The following is a 22,088-nucleotide window of genomic DNA, read 5'->3' on the forward strand; positions in this document are numbered from 1 at the left end:
GTCTCTTTTTTTCCTTTGCTTGTTTGTTTTGCCAAAACATTATTTTAAATGGCTAAAATTAAAAATTTAAGTTCAGCTCTGTTGGGGTCACAGGTGATAACTCTTTGACAGCTACAATCTTTTAAACTATGAAAAGCCATTTTCTGGCTTCAAAGCAATATTCTTAAAGCTTTCAACAATATTTTAAAATTTAAAAGCTTTCAAATATAACATTATTTAAAATGTGGAGGAGTCAAAAATTCTTATTCATATTTGACAGTTTCTACAGCTCTGCACATAACTTCCTATTATTTTTTATTCCTTTTCACTTAGATGAGCTTCTCCATATTTCTAATGCTAATTGCTATTTCTCAGTTGCTTCAAATAAATGAGTGAGATCCCTTCTAAAATATAACTTTGAGAATAGATATGTTTTCTAAGTCTTAGTCATAGTTCTATCACAACTATTATACATATAAAACATATTGCTATTTATTGCTATTATATATTTATATACAACAAAATTATATTTATAAATTCATAGACTTTATACATGTAATGCTATTGTATACACCACAAAAAGCAAACCAAAAATAGAGATTTATAAAGAATTAAAAAAAAAAAGAGTATACTGAAGTTGTAATATTTTCTTCCCTCACCCCAATCAATCATCCTGCATACCTGCCATGGTGCAAACACTACTCTGGAGACCACACTGTAGCCATACAGAAGTACCTGTAGTTCCCAGAAACACTATGCTGTTTCATACCTTGCATTCACTGGAGTTGAGCAAAACCTCCAAAAACTATCCAGCAGCAATCTTCACCTCCTTCAATAATCAAGAAGTACAAGTATAAACTTCTTTATGATATCTTTTACCTAATCTCTTTACCCCTTCTCATTTCCTCCTTTCACTTACGATCTCCCACCTTCAGACTTAGGTCTCCCTCTTAAGTTCCCCTTGTACCTGTTTATATGTCCACTACAGAGTCATTATCTTTTTAAGTTTCTGTTTCCCTACTCAACTATAAACCACTTAGGGGTAGTGGACTTATTTTTTTATCTCAGGGACTTGAATGTCTAACTTTGGCAGATACTCACATATTTGTACAATCAACTAATCTAGCCTAACACTCTCATAGTACAAATGACTGGACTGATATTCAAATTAAACACTGTGTCCACAGTCCAAAGTACTAAGGCCATTGGGCTACTCTATGATAATGTGGCATCTTCTCTAACGTACCTCATTTCTTGCTCATAAAATACTTATAAAAGCTCAGCAGTATTGGAGCAGCTGTAAAGTTCTCTTTACAATAATCTAAAACTAAGAATTAATTTATTACAAATATATATAAAACAAAAGAAAACTTAAATTATATCTAGGTGATTTTTTTTATTACTAAAATACCACATACTACGTATTTATAAATAAGGTATTTGACTCAACTGCGGAAAATCATACTCACATGGCCAGTCTATGGAATGTTGTTCTGGAACATGTATCTCTATGTATCTTAATTGTATACCGAACAGTTATAACCAACACTTTTCTCAAAGTTATGCCCAAAGTATTTATTTAGTAATAACTCAGATTTTAGGCTATTGCAGAAAAAGAAATGAATTCCTAGTACCTACAAGTGTGATCTGGCAAACCTATTATTTACAAAATGTTTACATACATCAAATACAGTAAAAGCAAGGGACTCAAAACTTTATCTGAGACTATCATATTATTTTTTGCTAGTAAAATGCAAGACTATCTTTCTTGAACTAAGAGTATCAGAAATACATTATTATGTTTATAAACAACAGAATATTTTAAGTTTAATTTCTAAGTATGGATGCTATTAGATCATATGGGAATACAGTATTCTGAGCATTAGCCACCAGGAATCATTCTAAGCATTCAGAAATTAACTTTATGAAGAACAGAAATAATGTCCCTGCTTTTTTGTAGGACCCAAGAAGTATTTCTTATACACATAATGCTTCTGAAAACAGCTGTAATTCATCCAAACCATTACTATACTCCTTAGTACTTTCATGCAACCATTCTCTCATCCCATTCTAAATCCCTATTTCCACATCTATAAAACTGGATGCTTGGACTAGATGAATTCTATGGTGCCTTCCAAATCTAAAATCTTGTGACATCAATTTGGAGTATATTTTACTACTTAAAAATAATGACATGTGAATGGATTGTTTTTTATGAGTCATAACTATAATGACTCTGTGGAGACAAGAATAATAAACACACTACACAAGTAAAATATCACTAAATAAAGTATTAAAAGTAAACCTGTGAATAACTATTACAAAATAATTCTACTTTATGAAAGATTCAAGAAGGGATGAGCCCCCTAATGAGTCAAGCTCTATGTTAACTACTGTTTTCAGTGAAAGAAGTCACTGGTAGTCTTGAAAATAAATGGGAAGCCAGTGGACACATTATTTTTAAATTACCATTATAAATCAAGGAGCAAAAACTTAAAACTTCTCAGGTGCTATTCATAAAAGCACTTAGTATAATGCCCAATTTCAGATATGAGGAAAATACTATTTTTATTCAACTATTACTAATACTGTAATGGTTATAATTTATATCAGACTAATTATGGAACCGACACTGTTGACTTTACATTTATTAACTCACTTAATCCTACAGTAACACCAAGAGGTACTATTATTATCCCCATTTTACAGATGAGGAAACGAAGCCAAAAGGTAAAGTGACTTGTTCAAGTTCACTCAGCTCTTAAAAAATCAAACTAGTATTCCACTTCAACTACCATTTCCAACATTCAATTATTTTTCTATTCCTAAAGAATTTCACTTGAGAAATTAATTTGGCTCACATCAAATATATGATTATAAATCTGTTTATTTTAGTAACTCTTGTGTTACATTACTTCCTCTCACTAAAGAAAAATAACTGACTCTGAATATATGGGTATAGTATACCAAGAACACAATGCCATCTGAATTGACTATGATTTCTAGTAGAATAAACACAAATATCTAAACGTTTTAAAAATTTTGTGTTGATGCATCCACTATTATCGCAAAAATTCAGTCAGCTCACACAAAGCTGAGATCTCAGAAAAGATCAGGAACATGCCAGAGTAATTATTAATCATTTAAAAACAATCCATAAATTTACGATGGCCAACATGGGTACTGAAACAATAATTTTTTTGGTTTGAAACGACCACCTTTTCACATGAGCCAAACACATTTTTCTCACGATATTTCATCCTAAAAACTTTTTTTTAATGTCATGTTAAAACTGTCTAAAAGTTGTGGTCCATCTTCTGTCCCGCTAAAACTTTTCCTCTACCCTATCCCCGTAATTCTTCCCATGGGCATTTTACTTTAGATCTACAAACTTTACCTGTTCTTCGGCGCTCAGGACTCAGCTCCCCTTCAGCTTTTCATGTGGGTGCCCACATCCACCACACCCTTGCGGGCCCCCATGCAAGGCTGCTCCTCCTCCCCGGGTTCTCCAGCACCAACTCAGCACCTATCAGCTACGCCCCCCGGCCCCTGGCCCAACCCATCTTCGGACACGTGCGAGGCTGTTTGTGTCACTCCAGCAGTCCCACAGGGGACGGGGTTCACTTACCGAGAAAGAAGCGCCAACTTTTGCTCCAGCATCATCTCCAGCTTCTGGCCCTGTTTGGAAATCCAGTGGTCCACCCCATGCAGGCGGTAGCACGTCTCCAACATCAACCTGAAGTCCGCCACGAACTCGGTTATGCCCCCATACTGGCCGCTGGCGAACTTCTCCTCCATCTTCAGCAGACACATGCCCTGCCCGAGCTGTGGCGGGAGGCCGCGACAGCCCCGGCCCCCGCTGCGCGGCCCCTCGGCCACTTCATCCTCCCCGGTGGCAACGCCCCCCAAGGGCTGCAGGAAGGGGGCGGTGAGGCCCCGGTGCTTCTCCTGCAGGAACTCGCCCAGGATGCGGTAGCCCTGCTGCAGCTCATAGGTCAGCTCCTGCTCCTTGCGGCCTCCGCCCCCGACCACCATCTCCTGTTCCTCCTCCTCCTCCTGGCAATTCTCATCCTCCCGCGAGGAGGAACTCCTCCCTTGGGCCGGCCCTGAGGCCGGGACCGCCGCTGCCATCTCCTCCTCGTCCTCTTCCTCGGGCGCCGGTGGCTGCCACTCCTCCTCCCCGGCCGGCTCCATCTCCCCCGGCGTCTCGGGCACGCTCATGGCCCCGGCAGGATCAGGTTGGGCCGTGTGGAGCGGCCGCTCGAGGGGCAGGGGGACGCGTGAGCGCGGGCCGCTTCCTCAGGGCTCGGCCGTGCCGCGCAGCACCAGCCGCATCAGGCTTCCCTCTCAGCCGCCCGCTCCGCTCGCTACGCGCGGGGGTCTCGAGCTCGCAGCCGGCGGGGCGGGGTTACATGGCTCGCGAGGGAGGGGGGAGAGAAGAGGAGAGCTTAGGTGCCCTCCTCTCCCCTCCCCCCGGCGGCGGCGCGCGCCAGGCCCTCCTTTGCCTCACCCCTCCGCGCCCCGCCCGGCCGCCCGGCCGCCCGCCTGCCGGCTCTTCACCGGCCAGGCCGGGCCTGGCCGGGCCTGGCTGCCGCGGCCTCGGCGCCCCACCCCCTCCGGGCCGGCTGTGGGGGTGCTGGGAAAGGGCGAAGAGGAAGTGGGGATTCTTCTCTTGCCGCCCCAGAGGGGGCCGCAGCCCTGGGCTGCGGCGTCTGGCGCTCCTCCTCTCCCTCACACCCGCTCCCGCCCCTCTCTACCTGCGGGGTACCCGGGCAGGAGGAGGCGGCGCGCGGACCGGCCCGGCGACAACTGTCAGTTAGAAGTCCCGCTGGGCCGGGGGCGGGGAGAGGAAGGGGAGGGGCAGGGAGAGAAGGGGGAGGGCACTCAAGCTACCCCCAGGCTCTGAGGCGAGGTGTGGAAAGAGGCAAAGAAAGACACCGTCGCCATCCACGGTGCGCATGCGTAGTAGGACAGCCCCACCCACCCCTTTTGCGTTCCGCTCAGCTACGCGAAAGCACAGACTTTGGCTCCGCCACGGGCCCCGAGGCCTGGTAGGTTGCGCGGCTCAATGATGTCATCAGCTTGTGGATGGCTGTTAAAGGGCGGAGTGGAGACGGAAGCAAGGCGCCTGCGCAGCTTACTCGCCAATGCCAGAGAGGCCGAAGAGCTTTTAAAAGCATCTACTGGATGTTCTTTCTTTTGCGAGATCCTAATTAGCCCTAAAAACTAAGATTAATTCTGAAGGAGCTTGCTAGATAACCCTCATTAATGGCAAATGAATAGTGAGAAGGCACAAAATGTAGATCCTTCTTGTTATAAATTTTCTTTTCTGCACCCACCTTCCCCTTTGTGACTGCCGGATTTTCAATATAAAACTAGAATTTGGAAAAGTTTAGAAAGGAGGTTCAAGGACTCAACCAACTGAAACATACGTTCACATGCAAAAGAAAAAGATAATTTGTAGAACTCAAATTTCTAAAACTCCGGTCCCCGGTTCTTAAGATCAATTCCTATTTTAGGTAGTCTCATGTTATGCGTTAAAATTAACATATTTCCACCTCGGTTCTTGAGAACTGCTAAGAACAAATAAAGGGAATGGAACCTTATTAAAAATCCTTGGGATTAAAAACAATCTTCAAATAATTCAAGTCTAAGCTGAAAAGCATTGAATAGTTGTTAGCCTTAAAATGTCACTACACATTTAAAAATTACTGTTTAAAGAATGTCTATAAAGTGGACTCGTTCACTTTAATTATTGCTTAAAGTAAGTGGGGAGAAAGGAGCTAATGGTTCCATAAAGCAGGTATTATTTTCTCATGTCCTATAAGAAAGATGCACATATCTTTCTACTTAACACAGAATGTTCTAGCTTGAAACCTGCAATTACCGTCCTAGAAATCAAGCATTTTAAAAGTACAAGCCATCTAACCAAATGGTTGGGATATTTAATTCTTGATTATTATGAACCTTTAGAGCACTGATAAAAGTCAAAACTTCAAAGCTTTGGGGGGGCAGTAAGTTAAATAGCAGTATTAGGTAATAGTTAAATGGGAACACTTGAGTATTGACACTCCCACATACACATCCATTATCCAGTTTTCAAGGTCTCCTTTCATCAGACATTTGTAATTTATTAGGCATTTACAGCATTCTCTTTCTCCTCAGATCCCTTAGATGTACCTCACAGGAACAAAGCCAGGAACCAGTCTAATTTCAGCAACTGGCAAGGAAAAATGTGTCTTAACTGGACATCCCTCATTTCCTTTGACAAAGCCCAAGAATCTGGACCTACCCTCCTCCAGCAAATATCCCCTCTTCATCTTTAGCCACCAACCCTATTTCATGACTCTCTGATAATATAGATTGCGTTTATTGAACCCTGTGCCACCAAGCACTTTATATTATCTCCTTTAATTCTCACAACAATCCTAGGTATTATTATGCCTATTTTACAGATGTAGAAACTGATGCTTAGGTTAAGAAAGTAGTTTGCCAAAATTCAAATCTAGGTCTGTCATACTTCAAAATTCTCTACGGTGCCTAATTCCAAGTCATCTGGCAGAATTTCCAGTTCCTTGTGAACAAGAGTGTAGGGAATTGCTAGAAATTTCATCAAGGGCTTCTAGAAGGGATATTAAGATAAATAGGTATGAGTTGAAGGAACATCAGCTATAGGTCATGGAGAGGCCAAGATGATTGTGATCTTAGCTATTACGAAAGTACGATTGGGTCCTTAAACTTAAAAAAAAAAAAACAACTATTATACAAGAAATATGTTGGTTGTAGGTAAATTATAAAATATAGATTAGTGAGAAGAAAAAATGCTATTTAATCCCACCACCCAGAGAAAACTTCTATTAGTATTTTGTGGTAGGATTTTTCTATTTATTCATGTATATTTTTATTTATCTTAAATAAAATTGTGACTATACCATACTTAATGTCCTTTCCTTTTTTCCCTTATTAATAATAAATCATTGCAGGTAATGGATAGGAATTCCATATCTAAAATCTCAACTTCATATCTCTGTCCACAGCAGCGTAGATGGTCTGTTCTTCTGAACTGGCAGGGAGTGAATCAGGGAAATTCCAATGTAAAAGGAATTCTAAACCATAAAAAAACACAGTAGAGGTACAAACAACAGCACTAACAGGTACCATTTATTAAGCACTTACTTGTTCTTAAATATTTGCTAAATACTTTACATACACAGTACTCAACAATAACCCCAGGAAATGACAGATATATTTGTTCTTAAATTTTGGATCAATGATTTGCTGACTAGAAAGCTTTTTTCTACCCTACAAAAAGCTTGACATTAAAGATCAACTTTCCAATTAATAAAATTAACTCTAGATTTATAGAACTGTTTTCTTAAAATGCACATCTGCTAAATGATTGGTCTCAACGCTGTTATTTTTCATGTTTAAAGATAAAATTAATTTTGCTTCCCTTTCATTTTCATAATAGAATACTCTTCAGTGCTACTATAGAATCTATTAAGAACTTCTTTGAAATAGAAATCTATTTAAGCCCCATTTCGAACCAGGGTTTCTCTTTTTGTTGGGCTGCTTTGCAGGGGGGAAATGGCATACGTACACAATGCAATATTGTGTTCAAACACATAATATTAATAGACTCCCACAAATATTGATTACTATTTGTCAAACACTGAGTAATAGTGTTACATGCTACTAATGTTACATGTACCAGGACAGCCTATGCAGTAACCATAGTTCTTAAGAGTCCTGAATAACTTGAAAAATAGAGACCAATCAGGCTAAGATTTTAAAGTTCTCTTAACTCTCAGCTGGACACCTTGGGGACTAGAATATGAATATGTCTCACCCCATTCCCCAGAGGACATTATGAAAAAGTTCATATGAAAACTCCCCACATCTATGGCAATTAAAACCCTCTCCCAATTTCAGCATCCCTCCCATTACCACAGAAACCAGTAGTATTATCAAAGAGGAATAAGCTTGCCACTATTTTTCATCCACAATTCCAAAGATATTTGTCCTGGAAGTTCTATCTTTGTTAGCTCTCAGCAACTTGTGATAGGCAGCATGACATCTTGACACAAGTATATTGTTTGCCCAGCATCATAATTCAGACAAGTAGCAAAAATTTATATACTTCACATCAACTAGGGAAAAGGTGACAAACATTCTAAGACAACGGAAGCACAGTTATCACCAAGTTCTGTGTTTAAGAGATAAAACATGCAAGGTGAACACAAGGCTAGAACACTAATACTGGAAAAACATATAGGGAAGAAATATTAACTGTTTGGCAGGGAAAGAACAGTTCTCTCAATTATAATGGAATATACTCACAATAGTTATTTGGAATTACTTTTATGGTAAAAGATGTTCAAGTGACATTAACTGCATCAAGCAAAATTTAACAACTCCTGTAAAGCTTCCTGCTGCTCATCATCAAGTTGGGCTATGCATTCCAACCATAACTCTTCAGAAGTCTGTACCTGACGCACAACATTAGCTAGGCGTTTGGCACAAGGATCTTCATAGTTAATAGTCTCATTAATTTTTCCTTCTGCAATTATACTGATTATTTTGGGAAGATTGGAATTATTTGGACCAAGTACAACTGGATGTTTACTTTCAACTAAGTCACAGAGAAAACTCAAAGTCTGAATAGCTTCCTCTTTATCCTCATGTAGTGGAAGCCATGATAACCAATGTGGAAGAACTTCATCTACATTTACACAGTTAGGCTTAAACCTCAAAATCTTCCCTACTGCTGAGATACAGTTCTCTGTAGCAATGACATTTTTTTTGGTTTTGGAATTTGCACACTTAATAACTTTTACCAGCAGTGGGACAGCTTCTGAACATAAAGAATGATAATCATCTCCACCAAACTGTGCCATAACACCCAGGCCATAAGCAGCAGCTTGCCTGACTTCAGGGTTATTGTCTCGCATATTTAGTAGCATTGGCCACCGAAAATATTCTACATATTTAAATGAGGTTGGACTGCAGTGCTCTATAATATCATCAAAAATGCACAATCCCCATTGTCTGTCTGGCCATGGCCTACTCGAACAAATCAGATTTACAATTAATGGAAGCAGCTGTTCAAACCATGGTAAAATCTTTTCCTTGTAAGTACTAAATAATGAGTGCAAAATATCTGATACTTTGGTCAGAATATAAACATCACATTCATCCTCATCTTGCAGAGACATTTCAACCTGTTGATCATAGTTTTCTTCCTGTCTTTTAACCTGTCTCAATTCTTGGTTTTTAAAGTGCCCTTCAAGTTTTGCTTTCAATATTTCCCCTAGTTCTTCCAAGTGTTCATCAGTAAGGCACCCATCTCCCATTACTTCAATGGACTTTGCAAAAGAATTCATTATTTCTGAGAGTACATCTGTATCAGGTTCAGTCCCAATAGCCTTGATTAAGGGATCACATATGAATTGCCACATCTGTGCAAGATACTCTGGGCCATGAATTCTTGCACATTCCAGGAGAAAAGGCATAGACTCTGCTGCTGCCACTCGAACACTGTCATGGAAATAAAATTTCAATAAAGGAACCATAAGCTTTACAACTTGTTCTGTATATTCCACAAATCCTTCCCTTAACTCCTTAGCATAGTAAACCAACATCTGGCAAGCAGTTGCTTTTGCTTCAAGTCCTGAAGTCTTAATTCCAAAACTTTGTTGGTCTCCAAGATTTACAAATTGCCATCCATCATCATCACTCATATTTTCCACATCTTGTGTGTCTAAGAGAGCAACATCAGGTTTAGCTGAAGCAGTCTTAATAAGAGGCTCAATAACTAGTGGAAGGTACTGTTGAAAATCATTTCCAAGAATTTTACACATTCTAGCCCATGCTGAAACCATGTAAGATGTCTGAGGGTCATCATCTTCCATATTACTTAAGTCTGATTGTGTCTTTAACAATAGCTGCATCACATTTGATGCATCTTGCATAAATTTTTCCTTCCCAACAGCAAGACCAACATGGCTAATGCATTCAATAGTTTTTCCTTTCAGAAGCTTGAGTTCCTTTTGAACAGCAAGCTCAACAATGTGCTTTAGTGATGGCATAAATATATCATAATATGGAACAAATTTTTCTTCTATTGTATCTGCAACTGAGGCAATGGTCGTCACAAGCTGTTCCAAGGCCAATTTAGTTCCATTCCGAATCAACTCTTGAAGTTTAATCACCAAGATGGAATGTAGATTTCTCACCATACTATCCAAATACAGAACTAGCAATGCTTTGGGGCAGTCTTCAATAAAAATAATAAGTGCAGAAGCCGCATGTGATTGCACACGCTGATTACCTTGATTTTCCATGGTACGCAACAGAGCTGCAATCACTGTTTCATGGAATTTCTTTTGGAAGTTAGGTGCAAAATCTGTAGCCATCTGTCCAAGCGTAGTACATGCTGCAGCCCTCACTCTTGGGTGAGGATCCTGAAGAAAAAGCAAAACAGAGTTAACTGTTTCATCTAGAATTGATTCCATTTGCTGATGGCATCCTTCTCCAATGGCAGATAAGGCCATTAATCCAGCATGTCGATATTTCCAGTCAGGGCTCTGAAGCATCTGCATGATGTGCTCCTTAGTCATTGGTAAAACAAGTTTTCCACCGAGCCCACAAGCCAGTCTGTCTAGTGCACTCTCAGCAGCAACTGCATTGCTGTCAAAATCATCTTCTTCCATTTCATCAGCATTTACCCAGTCCTCATCATCTTGTAGATCAACCATCATTGCTAATATATGAGGAACTGCCTGTGCAATTATATTTGTATGTTTTTTCAACATTGGGGTTGCAGTTTCAGACAAGGTCACTATTATTTCAAGGGCCAGCTGGCGTTGCAGATTACTAAGTCTAGAGTCTCCACATAACTTCAGACTCAACTGCAGAGTATCTTCTAAATAAGGACCCAGATATTTAGGTACAGTATCTGCAATCTCAACAAGGGATTCTAGCACTGAATCATCATCCTGGTAGCATGAGTCATTCACAGCCTGTAAGATTCCAGGAAGCAAGTCTGCAAAGTCTTTGAAAAGAGCAATATTATTCTCATTAGCAAGTACAAATGCAGCTGCAGCTCTAGCAGACAATGTCCTGATTGCTGGATGTTCTTGATCTTGAATGCACTGGTCCAACAACCGTTTGATGATATCCAAATCATGCCGCTCTTGGTTCCCAAAAATCCCAGGAAAGTGCCAGAAAACATGAAGTGCAACTTCCCATAGAACTACATTTTTAGAGTAGATAGAATCAATAAGGAACTTCAGACCTTCGGGCCAGTGGTTAGTGCCATCCTCATCTATCAAATTCCTGGCCAGCACTGCAAAAATATCACAAAGTTTTTTCCTCATGCTAGCATGTGTTTCTAACTTAACAGCCAGTATAAGTTCAATCTTGACGTCCCTCTGAACACCAGAAGGCAAATTTGGATAGACTTCCTCAAACCCAGAGGACAAAAGCCGTCGTAGCAGTGCGGCAGCCATTTGTCTCACCTCATAACCTGCTCTTCTATTTCTGACAGCATCTAAGAGGAATGTAGTCTTACACAGACCTGGGATATTTTCATAGATTTCCTCTGCCTGTCTCCGCACCATACAGCTTGGATTGATCAGGTTCTTCAGAAGCTGATAAAACTCTTGCTTTCCCGACACAGCGGCCGGTACCCCTGCAGACCCAGCCGCCGCCATCGCGCTATGTCAAAGGAATCGCGACCGGGAAGGAGGGAGGGGGACTGCGCCTAGAAACAGTGACGTAAGCGAGGCGCCAGCGGGGATGGGAGGGGCCGCTTATCCTCCGCTGGCCCGGTGGTTTGGCTGTGCTCTGGAGGGGGTGGGCAGCTGGGTGTCTGGGGATAGGTAGGTTATGGTGGGGGTGAGGGGCATCCTCCATTTGTTTTCCAATCCGATAAAAAAAGCACCTGCAGAGAAAGAAAAAAAAGAAAGAAAATTATGTTAGTGACTGTATTAGAATGGGAGTATGGATGATTTCCCACCCTTTATTTCTAAACTTTTTTTACCCTGATAATTTTAAACGATAATTACATCTTGAAAACCCGCCAGGTGAAAGAAGCCAGCCACAAAAGGCCACATATTGTATGATTTCGTTTATAGTAAAGGTCTTTTTATTTCCCCCTCGAGCAATTTCATTTTATTAATTTTTTCAAGTTTTTATTTAAATTCTAGTTAGTTAACAGATAGTGTAATATTAGTTTCAGAAGTAGAATTTAGTGATTCATCGTTTAGATACGACACTCAGTATTCATCACAAGTGCCCTGCTTAATACCCATCACCCATCTAGCCCATCTCCTGTCCACCTCCCTCCATCAACACTCCTTTTGTTCTGTATAATAGTCTTTTTTATGGTTTACTTCTCTCTCTCTTTTTGCGCTCTCCCACGTTCATCCGTTCTGTTTCTTAAATTCCACAAATAAGCGAAATCATATGGTATTTCTTTTTCTGACTGACTTAATTGCTTAGCATTATACCCTCTAGTTCCATCCACGTCATTACAAATGGCAAAATTTATAGTAAAGGTCTTGAAAAGGCAAATCTATACAGAAAGTAGATTAGTGGTTGCCAGAGGCAGTGGGAAGGAGAGAATGTAAAATGACTGCTGTCAGTGGGGCGCCTGGGTGGCTCAGTCGTTAAGCTTCTGCCTTTGGCTCAGGTCATGATCCCAGGATCCTGGGATTGAGCCCCTTACTGGGCTCCCTGCTCTGCGGGAAGCCTGCTTCTCCCACTCCCACTCCCCCTTCTTGTGTTCCCTCTCTTGCTGTCTCTCTCTCTGTCAAATAAATAAATAAAAAATCTTAAAAAAACAATGACTTGTCAGATAGTGAGTTTCTCTTGGAGTGATGAAATGTTCTAAAATTAATTGTGGTGACGGTTGCACAATTCTAATTATACTAAAAACCACTGCATTGTACAACTGAGATTGGTGAATTGTATGGCATGTGAATAATAATATCTCAATAAATCGGTTTATCAAATAAGTGCAATAAAAGGTAAAGAAAATTACCATCCCACTACCACATGTAATGCAGCAAAAACAGTGGTGCTCAAATTCTGGTGTGTCAGAATCACCTTGTCTGTGGACTATAATAAAGAATTATACTAAGACTGAGAGAAAGAATGGTTGCATAATGTTAGCCCAGCACTAAGTAAAGCATAGTGGAAAGTGACCTGGGCTAGTAATCAGAAGAATCCTAGTCTTATCTGTAAATTAATTTTGTATCCTTGATCATGTCACTCAAGGTTTTCTTTGCATGTAACCTAAACTGTAAAATGCTTTTACAGTTTTCCTTTTAGAAGGAAAATGCTGAGATTATTCCAAGAAACAAATATCCCTGAAGCTAAGTATTATTTCTTTAAATTCAAGCAGGTGTGTCAATCAAAAACAATGATCATTCCTCTAACAATGATTAAATCTTACTTTTGTGTTAGCACTTTGCCACTCTGTCATTTTTAACCTTAATCAGGTTTGACAAATTTGGTGGGCTTGGTATAATACTAATTTTAGGTAAGTAATAGAAACTCGGGGAGGTTAAGTGATCTGCCTGAGATGACACAGCTGAGTCTCAAATCCACCTCTTCTGAAAGCAACACCAATGATCTTTCACCATACCAATTCCCCATAATTACTCTTGGTTTTGCAACATGATCAGAGGTCTTCACTTATTGCAAAGTCTGTCTTAAACTTCTCCAAGTGGGCTTAAATTTTAATTTTGTAAAATGTTACTGCATATACCAACAAAGATAGAAAATCCAGCTTTAGGATCAACCAGATGATAGACAAAACAGTTTCATAAATTACATTGTAATATGCAATACTATACTCATTTAGGAAAAAGCATTACTCTCTAAACAGTTTCTCATTCTGTGGACTTAGGTATTAGGACCCAGGGTCTAAACTACTGAATCAGAATTTCTGGGAATGCAACCTGAGAATGTTTAATTTTAACAAACACACTGGGTTTTCATATAAATATGAAAATTTGAGAAACACTGATTAGATCAGTTCTGGTTCTGATTCCAAGATCTTGACTACAGTTTTGCATATTGCTCCAGATCACTGGTTTTCCTACTGTTTCTTAAATAAGCTTAACTGAAGGGCCTTGCATTTGCTATTTCAGGAAATGTTAATGATTATATGAGGTTCGGGGGAAGGAGAGGAGGCTTCTCCTAACACTGTATCTATTAGTATATTGAAGACTTATTAAAAACTAGAATAAGATAGCACCACAGACCTACCACAATGTTTTAAATTTAAAAGTTTGACAATAGCAATGGTTGGTGAGGATGTGGAGCAACAGGGAACTCAGTTATATTTTTGGTAGTAGTATAAGTAAATTGGTACAACCACTTTGAAAAAATGTTTGGAAAATGCTGGGCTAACATTATGCAACCATTCATTCTCTCAGCAAACATTCACTGGGGGTATACTCAAGCATGGTGTTGGCTGCTGGGGGTAAAGATTAAATATGTGAGGATGCTCATGAGAGACAATAAATGTCACATAGCATAGTTATCACTGTGGTGATAGTAAGTCTGCCATGGAAACAAATGGGGTTGTGGAGGTAGCTAATCTACTCTGGGTATGAGGGAGATAAGGTAAGGCTTCCTAGAGAAGGTGAGATCAGGACTGACGTTTTTTTTTAAAGATTTTTATTTACTTATTTGACAGAGAGAGAGAGCATAAGCAGGGGGAGTGGCAGGCAGAGGGAGAAGCAGGCTCCCCGCTGAGCAGAGAACCCAATGTGGGACTCTATCCCAGAACCCTGGGATCATGACCTGAGCTGAAGGCAGACGCTTAACTGACTGAGCCACCCAGGCACCCCAGGGCTGACTTTTGAAGGACGAATCTTCATTAACTATTTGAAAAAAGGAGAAGAAGTTTTTCTAAATAGAGGGAACAGCTTTATTCAAGGGTAAAGAGACATTAGAGCCTAGTGTGGTAAGAGTTCTGCCAGTATTTCAGAATTGCTGGAGCATTGAGGACAGGACTTGAGGGGGCCTGAGATGCCACAGGAGTCAGGAAGGAGGAAGACAGAAAGTTAAATAAGGCCAAATCATGAAGGGTCTTATATTCCATGTTAAGAAATGTGGATTTTTTTTCTATAACAGGCATCAAGCTGTTTAAGGATTTTAATCAAGGACTGTGATATAATCAATTTACAAAAAGATTACTTTGATAATAGTGTGAAGATTGGAGGCAAATAGGAGGCCAATAACATAGTTCAGTTAAGCTGAAAGTCTAAACCATAACAACAATGGAAGGGGAAAAAAGAGGGTAAATATTCGAGAGGTTTTAAGAAAAAGTGTCAGTGGCACTCAGAGGAGAAGGAGAAGCTTAAGAAATTTCCCCAAGTGAGTCTGGGCATCTGGCTGGAGTACTGCAATTTATCTATTTATTTACCTGTATATGGATAAATAGCAGTGTTAATGTGGACCAAAAGACTGCTAACTCTTTCTAGAGGAAAAAGAGTCTTCCCTAAAAAGTGAGTCCTAGAATCTATATTTAGTTCTTCTAGTTGCTCCCACATGCTATAGTGACAGTCATCATTTCAACAGTAGGAGCTAAACTGAATCCATTTTAGGAAAATTATTTACGATCTTTTGTTTTAGAAAAATACACACTGACTTAAAATATTAAAGTACTTCCTCTCTATATTGTATAATTCTCTTCTATTTACTTTTTGCACTGTTATTTCCTTCCCCCACCCCCGCCCCAGGAACACATATAATAGCCAAGATTTCAAGACTGGACCTGCAGATTTGATTAGAGTTGAAAACCTTTATTAAATTTTATGATTAAAATTGGCTTTTAAAATTGTTTTCACTGTTGAAATGTCATTTAAGAATGTTTGCATAAGGTAGCTCAATACCAGACAATTCAAGTATTTATTAGCAACTTACTGAGTGGGAAAAGTGCAAAATAAGTTGCAAATTTCTTCCAAGATCTGATAGATTTAGAGTCAAATGAGGGGGACAGAATTAAATTGGACATATTTGACATTTTTACAAGAATAATCCAGAATAAAAATACAAGAAACAAAAAAATACCAGGAAGTCTTCCACTGGCCTAAGATGGGACAATCTGAATGTCAAAAAGAATAATGCCTATAATGGATTTAAAAACATCAAGTATATAAACAAAAGTGATGAGTTTCTAATACTAACAAAAGCCACTAACTCATTGATCATTTTTGGAGGTTGCTAGGTCACCAACTATGAAATTGATAGAGATAAATAATCAAGATTTTTCCTGTCTTTCCTGTACAAACTGTATTTTAGAATAACCAAATAATTCATGAGAGTACATTTTTCTTTACAGAATTCCAGCTAATGAGTGCACAAAGAATGCTAAAATCAGAGAATTTCTGTGTTGTAACCCTAAATGAAATCATGAATCTAGGTAATAATAAACAATGGATGTTAAAACCATTAAATGAAACAATGATTGGGAATTTAGTAATAGAGATTAAGCTGAAACCACCTGAAATTACTGATTAATCTTAATATTATTAAAAGTGGGATAAACCAGAGGTGTCATTTACCTATTGCCTTTTAGCTCCACGTCTATACTTCCTATATTTCGTTCTCTGATCCTGAGGTTAGGCTCTGGAAAAAAATATTCTCTTTCCATACCTGGAGTCCCTGATGATTTCACCAAGAGGAGCCATTAGAGATTTGGAGGATTAAAAAAAAGGATGGAAAAGGGATTAATCCTTCCTGTTTTTCCTTTTCTTGTCTGGATTGTCCCAGAGCGGCCCCTCCTCCTGGTGGCAACCGTTCCCTCCCTCGTGCAACCCTCAAAAAATCTAATCTCTCTCATCTCTGCAGAAATACTACCAGTAGTCTGGGGGCACCCCTTCCTCAGAGGTTCCACCCTCAGCTCTGAGAGATCCCTCCTCTGAGCTTAAAAATACCAGTTCCATTTTGTTCCCTCAGCTATAGGGATGTTAACAGCCTTCAGCCATCATCTTTTGATTACCTCAGTGCTATTTATTTACTCTTACAAATCTCCCACACCTGCGTAATCAATCCCTTAAATAAAATTTCCTCTTGAAGTACTTAGTGTGATTTGTTTTCCCAACTGGACCTTGACTTGTATACCAGGCATTAAGTGATACAATAAGAAGTATACTGTACCACATATGAAGCATTTTTACTTTAAATCAGGTTATTGAGATATAATTTATATGCAATAAAATTCACCAGTTATAATTGTATAATTAGATTACAGTCCAGTAACCATGACCACAATTATATATAGAACATTTTCATTACCCCAGAAAGTTCCCTTGGGTCCCTCAGTAGAAAATCTCCTTTCCCCACTCCTGGCTCCAAGTCACTATTGATCTGATTTCTGTTGCTATGGATTTGTCTCTTCCAGAATTTCAGAGAAATAGAATCATTTAGTATGTGGCTTTTTGTGTCTCGCTGCTTGCTTTCTCTTAGCACAATGCTTCTGACATTCATCCATTCTGTTACATATTTGTTTCTTTTTATCCCATCATATGAATTTACCACAATTTGTGCATTCACCAACTGAGAGACATTTGGATTATTCCAAATTTTAGGCTATTATGAATAAAGCTCCTATGAACATATGAGAGCAAGATGTTTTTGTGAAAATATGTTTTCATTTCTCTTGAAAGTACTAGGAGTGGAATGGTTTGGTTTAATGGTAAGTGTAGGTTTATAAAAAACTGCCAACTGCTCTTCAAATTAGTTGTACTATTTTGTATTTAAAGAGCAACATATTAAAGTGCCAGTTGCTGACATCATTGTCAGCACTTGGGATTGTCAGTCTTTTATTTATTTTTTATTTTTTATTATTATTTTCAAATAGCCAACATAGAGTACATCATTAGTTTTTGATGTAGTGTTCAAAAATTCATTAGTTGCGCGTAACACCCGGTGCTCATCACCACATGTGCCTTCCTTAACACCCATCACCCGCTTACCCTATCCCCTCACCCCCACCACTTCTGTAACCTTCAGTTTGTTTCCTGGAGAACAGAGTCTCTCATGGTTTGTCTCCCTCTCTGATTTCTTCCCATTCAATTTTCCCTCCCTTCCCCTGTGGTCCTCCATGCTATTCCTATGTTCCACATATGAGTGAAACCATACAATAATTGTCTTTCTCAGCTTGACTTATTTCACTTAGCATAATCCCCTCCAGTTCCATCCATGTTGATGCAAATGGCGGAGAAAGGGAAAACCTCTTACACTGTTGGTGGGGAATAGATAAAGAAGATGTGGTTCATATATACGATGGAATATTACTCAGCCATCAGAAGGGATTGTCAGTCTTTTAAATTTTAGTGATTCCAGTGAGTATGCAGTGGAATCTTACTGTGATTTTAGCTTGCATTTTCCTAAGACCAAACACTGTTGAGCATCTATTCATAGGCTTATTTGCCAGTTGTATATCTTCTTTGGTGAGGTATTTATTCAAATTTTTCCCATTTTTATTTCTATTATTAAGTAATCTCTATGCCCAACAAGGTGCATGAACTCATGACTCTGAGATCAAGAGTCATATGCTCTACTGATTGAGCCAGCCAGGTGCACCTCTTTTGCCCATTTTTTTATTATTAAGTTCAGTTAGTACATCATTAGTTCTCGATGGAGTGTTCAATGATTCATTAGTTGCTTATAACACCCAATGCTCATCACATCACGTGCCCTCCTTAATGCCTATCACCCAGTTACTCCACCCCTAACCCCCTACCTTCTGCAACTCTCAGTTTGATTCCCAGAGTCCAGAGTCTCTCATGGTTTGTCTCCCTCTCTGATTTCTTCCCCTCCAGTTTTCCCTCCCTTCCCCTATGGTCCTCTGTGCTATTCCTTAAATTCCACATGAGTGAAACCATATGAGAATTGTTGTTCTCAGCTTGACTTATTTCACTAGCATAATCCCCTCCAGTTCCATCCATGTTGATACAAATGGTAGGTATTCATCCTTTCTGATGGCTGAGTAATATTCCATTGTATACATGAACCACATCTTCTTTATCCATTCAACTACTGAAGGACATCTCAGCTCCTTCCACATTTTGGCTATTGTGGACATTGCTGTTAGGAACATTTGGGTGCAGGTGCCCCTTTCTCCACTACGTGTATATCATTGGGGTAAATACCCAGTAGTGCAATTGCTCAGTTGTAAGGTAGCTCTATTTTTAACATCTTAAGGAACCTCCATACTGTTTTCCAGAGTGGCTGCACCAGCTTGCAATCCCACCAACAGTGTAAAAGGGTTCCCCTTTCTCTGCATCCTCGTGAACACTTGTTGTTCCATGTCTTCTTATTTTTGGCCATTCTAACTCGTATAAGGTGGTATCTCACTGAGGTTTTGATTTGTATTATGCTGATGGCAAGTGATGTTGAGCATTTCTTCATGTGTTGATTGCCCATTTGTATGTCTTCTTTGGAGAAGTGTCTGCTCATGTCTTCTGCCCATTTCTTGACTTGATTATTTGTTTTTTGGGTGTTGAGTTTGAGAAGTTCTTTATAGATCTTGGATACCAGCCCTTTATCTGTAATATCATTTGCAAATATCTTCTCCCATTGCATATGTTGCCTTTTAGTTTTGTTCACTGTTTCCTTTGTTGTGCAGAAGATTTTTATCTTGATGACGTCCCAATAGTTCATTTTTGCTTTTGCTTCCCTTGCCTTTAGAGACATGTCTTGGAAGAAGTTTCTGTGACCAAGGTCGAGGAGGTTACTGCCTATGTTCTCCTCTAGGATTTTGATGGATTCTTGTCTCACATTGAGGTCTTTCATCCATTTTGAGTTTATCGTTGTATAGGGTGTAAGAGAATTGTCCAGTTTCATTCTTCTGCATGTGGCTGTCCAATTTCCCAGCACCATTTACTGAAGAGACTGTCTTTTTTCCATTGCATATTCTTTCCTGCTTTGTTGAAAATTAATTGACCATAGAGTTGAGGGTCCATTTCTGGGCTCTCTATTCTGTTCCACTGATCTATGTGTCTGTTTTTGTGCCAGTACCATACTTTCTTGATGATCACAGCTTTGTAATATAGCTCGAAGTCAGGCATTGTGGTGCCCCCAGCTTTAGTTTTATTTTCCAACAATCCTCTGGTGTTTTGGGGTCTTTTCTGGTTCCATACAAATTTTAGGATTGTTTGTTCCAACTCTGTGAAAGATGTCAATGGTATTTTGATAGGGATTGCATTGAATGTGTAGATTGATCTGGATATCATAGACATTTTAACAATGTTTATTCTTCCCTCCATGAGCATAGAATGCTTTTCCACCTCTTTGTGACTTCCTCAATTTCTTTGATAAATGTTCTCTAGTTTCTAGAGTACAGATCCTTTATTCTTTGGTTAGGTTTATTCATAGGTATCTTACGGTTTTTGGTGCAATTGTAAATGGGATCAATTCCTTAATTTCTCTTCCTTTAGTCACATTGTCAGTATATAGAAATGCAACTGAATTCTGTGCATTGTTGTTATATCCTGCCACGTTGTTGAATTGTTGTAAGAGTTCTAGTAATTTGGGAATGGAGTCTTTTAGGTATTCCACATAAAGAAGCATGTCATCTGCGAAGAGAGTTTGACCTCTTCTTTGCCAGTTTAGATGCCTTTTATTTCGTTTTGTTTTCTGGTTGATGAGGCTAGACTTCTAGTACTATGTTGAACAAAGCACTGAGTGTGGGCATCCTTGTTTTCCTCACCTTAGGGGAAAAGCTCTCAGTTTTTCCCCATTGAGAATGATATTTGCTGTGGGCTTTTCATAGATGCCTTTTATGATATTGAGATATGTTCCCTCTATCTCTACACTGTGGAGAATTTTAATCAAGAATGGATGCTATTTTTGTCAAATGCTTTTTCTTCATCAATTAAGAGGGTCATATGGTTCTTGACTTTTCTTTTATTAATGTGCTCTATCATGTTGTTTGATTTGTGAATGTTGAAATGCCCTTGCATCCCAGGAATAAATCCCACCTGCTCGTGGTGAATAATCCCTTTAATGTACTGTTGGATCCTATTAGCTAGGATCTTGGTGAGTATTTTGGCATCCATGTTCATCAGGGATATTGGTCTGTAATTCTCCTTTTTGGTGGAGTCTTTGCCTGGTTTTGGGATCAGGGTAATGCTGGCCTCATAGAACAAATTTGGAAGTTTTCCTTTCATTTCTCTTTTTTGAAACAGCTTCAGTAGAATGGGTATAATTTCTTCTTTAACTGTTTGGTAGAATTCCCCTGGGAAGCCATCTGGCCCTGGACTCTTGTTTATTGGGAGCTTTTGGATTTACTGCTTCAATTTCCTTGCTGATTATTGGTCTGTTCAGATGTTCTACCACTTCCTGTTTCAGTCTTGGTAGTGTATAAATTTCCAGGAATGCATCCATTTCTTCCAGATTGCCCAATTTTTTGGCATATAATTGCTCATAATATGTTCTAACAACTGCCTGTATTTCCTTGATATTGGTTGAGATCTCTCTCCCTTCATTCATGATTTTATTAATTTGAGTCCTTTCTCTTTTGTTTTTTGGATATGCCTGGCCAGAGGTTTATCGATCTTATTAATTCTTTCAAAGAATCAGCTTCTAGTTTCATTGATCTGTTCTACTCTACTTCTGGTTTCTATTTCATTGATATCTGCTTGAATCTTTATTATTTCTCCTCTTCTGCTTGGTTTAGGCTTTATTTGCTGTTCTTTCTCCAGGCCCTTTAGGTGTAAGGTTAGCTTGTGCATTTGGGATTGTTCTAATTTTTTCAGATTGGCTTAGACTGCTATGTACTTCCCATTTAGGAATGCCTTTGCAGGATCCCATAAGTTTTGAATCAATGTGTTTTCATTTTCACTAGTTTGCATGAATTGTTTAAATTCTTCTTAATTTCCTGGTTGACCCATTCATTCTTTAGCAGGATGTTCTTTAACCTCCAAGTGTTTGAGTTCCTTCTAAATTTCTTCTTGTGATTGAGTTCCAGTTTCAAAGCATTGTGGTCTGATAACATGCAGAGAATAAGCTCAATCTTTTGGTATCGGTTGAGACCTGATTTGTGACCCAGTATGTGATCTATTCTGGAGAAAGTTCCATGTGCA

At 39.2% G+C, this 22,088-nt stretch overlaps 2 protein-coding genes across 6 annotated transcripts in view; both read right to left on the minus strand.

The window, feature by feature from the left end:
* Positions 1-4,449, minus strand: part of BRD10 (bromodomain containing 10) — a 160,329-nt gene extending 155,880 nt beyond the window's left edge. For 3 of the 4 annotated variants that reach the window (XM_078062163.1, XM_078062162.1, XM_078062161.1), the window contains exon 1: positions 3,608-4,449. In XM_078062163.1, the coding sequence (XP_077918289.1) occupies positions 3,608-4,200 (593 nt within the window). In that variant the 5' untranslated portion in view covers positions 4,201-4,449. The remainder of the gene's footprint in view (positions 1-3,607) is intronic. The other variant, XM_078062160.1, reaches the window with a different exon arrangement.
* Positions 4,450-7,112: 2,663 nt separating this feature from the next.
* RANBP6 (RAN binding protein 6) lies at positions 7,113-11,714 on the minus strand. 2 transcript variants are annotated; one of them, XM_036065817.2, is made up of 2 exons: positions 11,558-11,714; positions 10,224-10,442 (listed from the first exon to the last, which is right to left on the minus strand). In XM_036065817.2, the coding sequence occupies exons 1-2, from the start codon at positions 11,691-11,693 to the stop codon at positions 10,372-10,374; spliced, it is 207 nt and encodes a 68-aa protein (XP_035921710.1). In that variant the 5' UTR covers positions 11,694-11,714; the 3' UTR covers positions 10,224-10,371. The 2 variants fall into 2 exon arrangements, with proteins under 2 accessions (XP_035921708.1, XP_035921710.1); XM_036065815.2 differs by having other exon boundaries at positions 7,113-11,714.
* Positions 11,715-22,088: the final 10,374 nt, after the last annotated feature.

This window comes from Halichoerus grypus, chromosome 14, assembly GCF_964656455.1.
Source record: "Halichoerus grypus chromosome 14, mHalGry1.hap1.1, whole genome shotgun sequence".
NCBI classification, from domain to species: Eukaryota; Metazoa; Chordata; class Mammalia; order Carnivora; family Phocidae; genus Halichoerus; species Halichoerus grypus.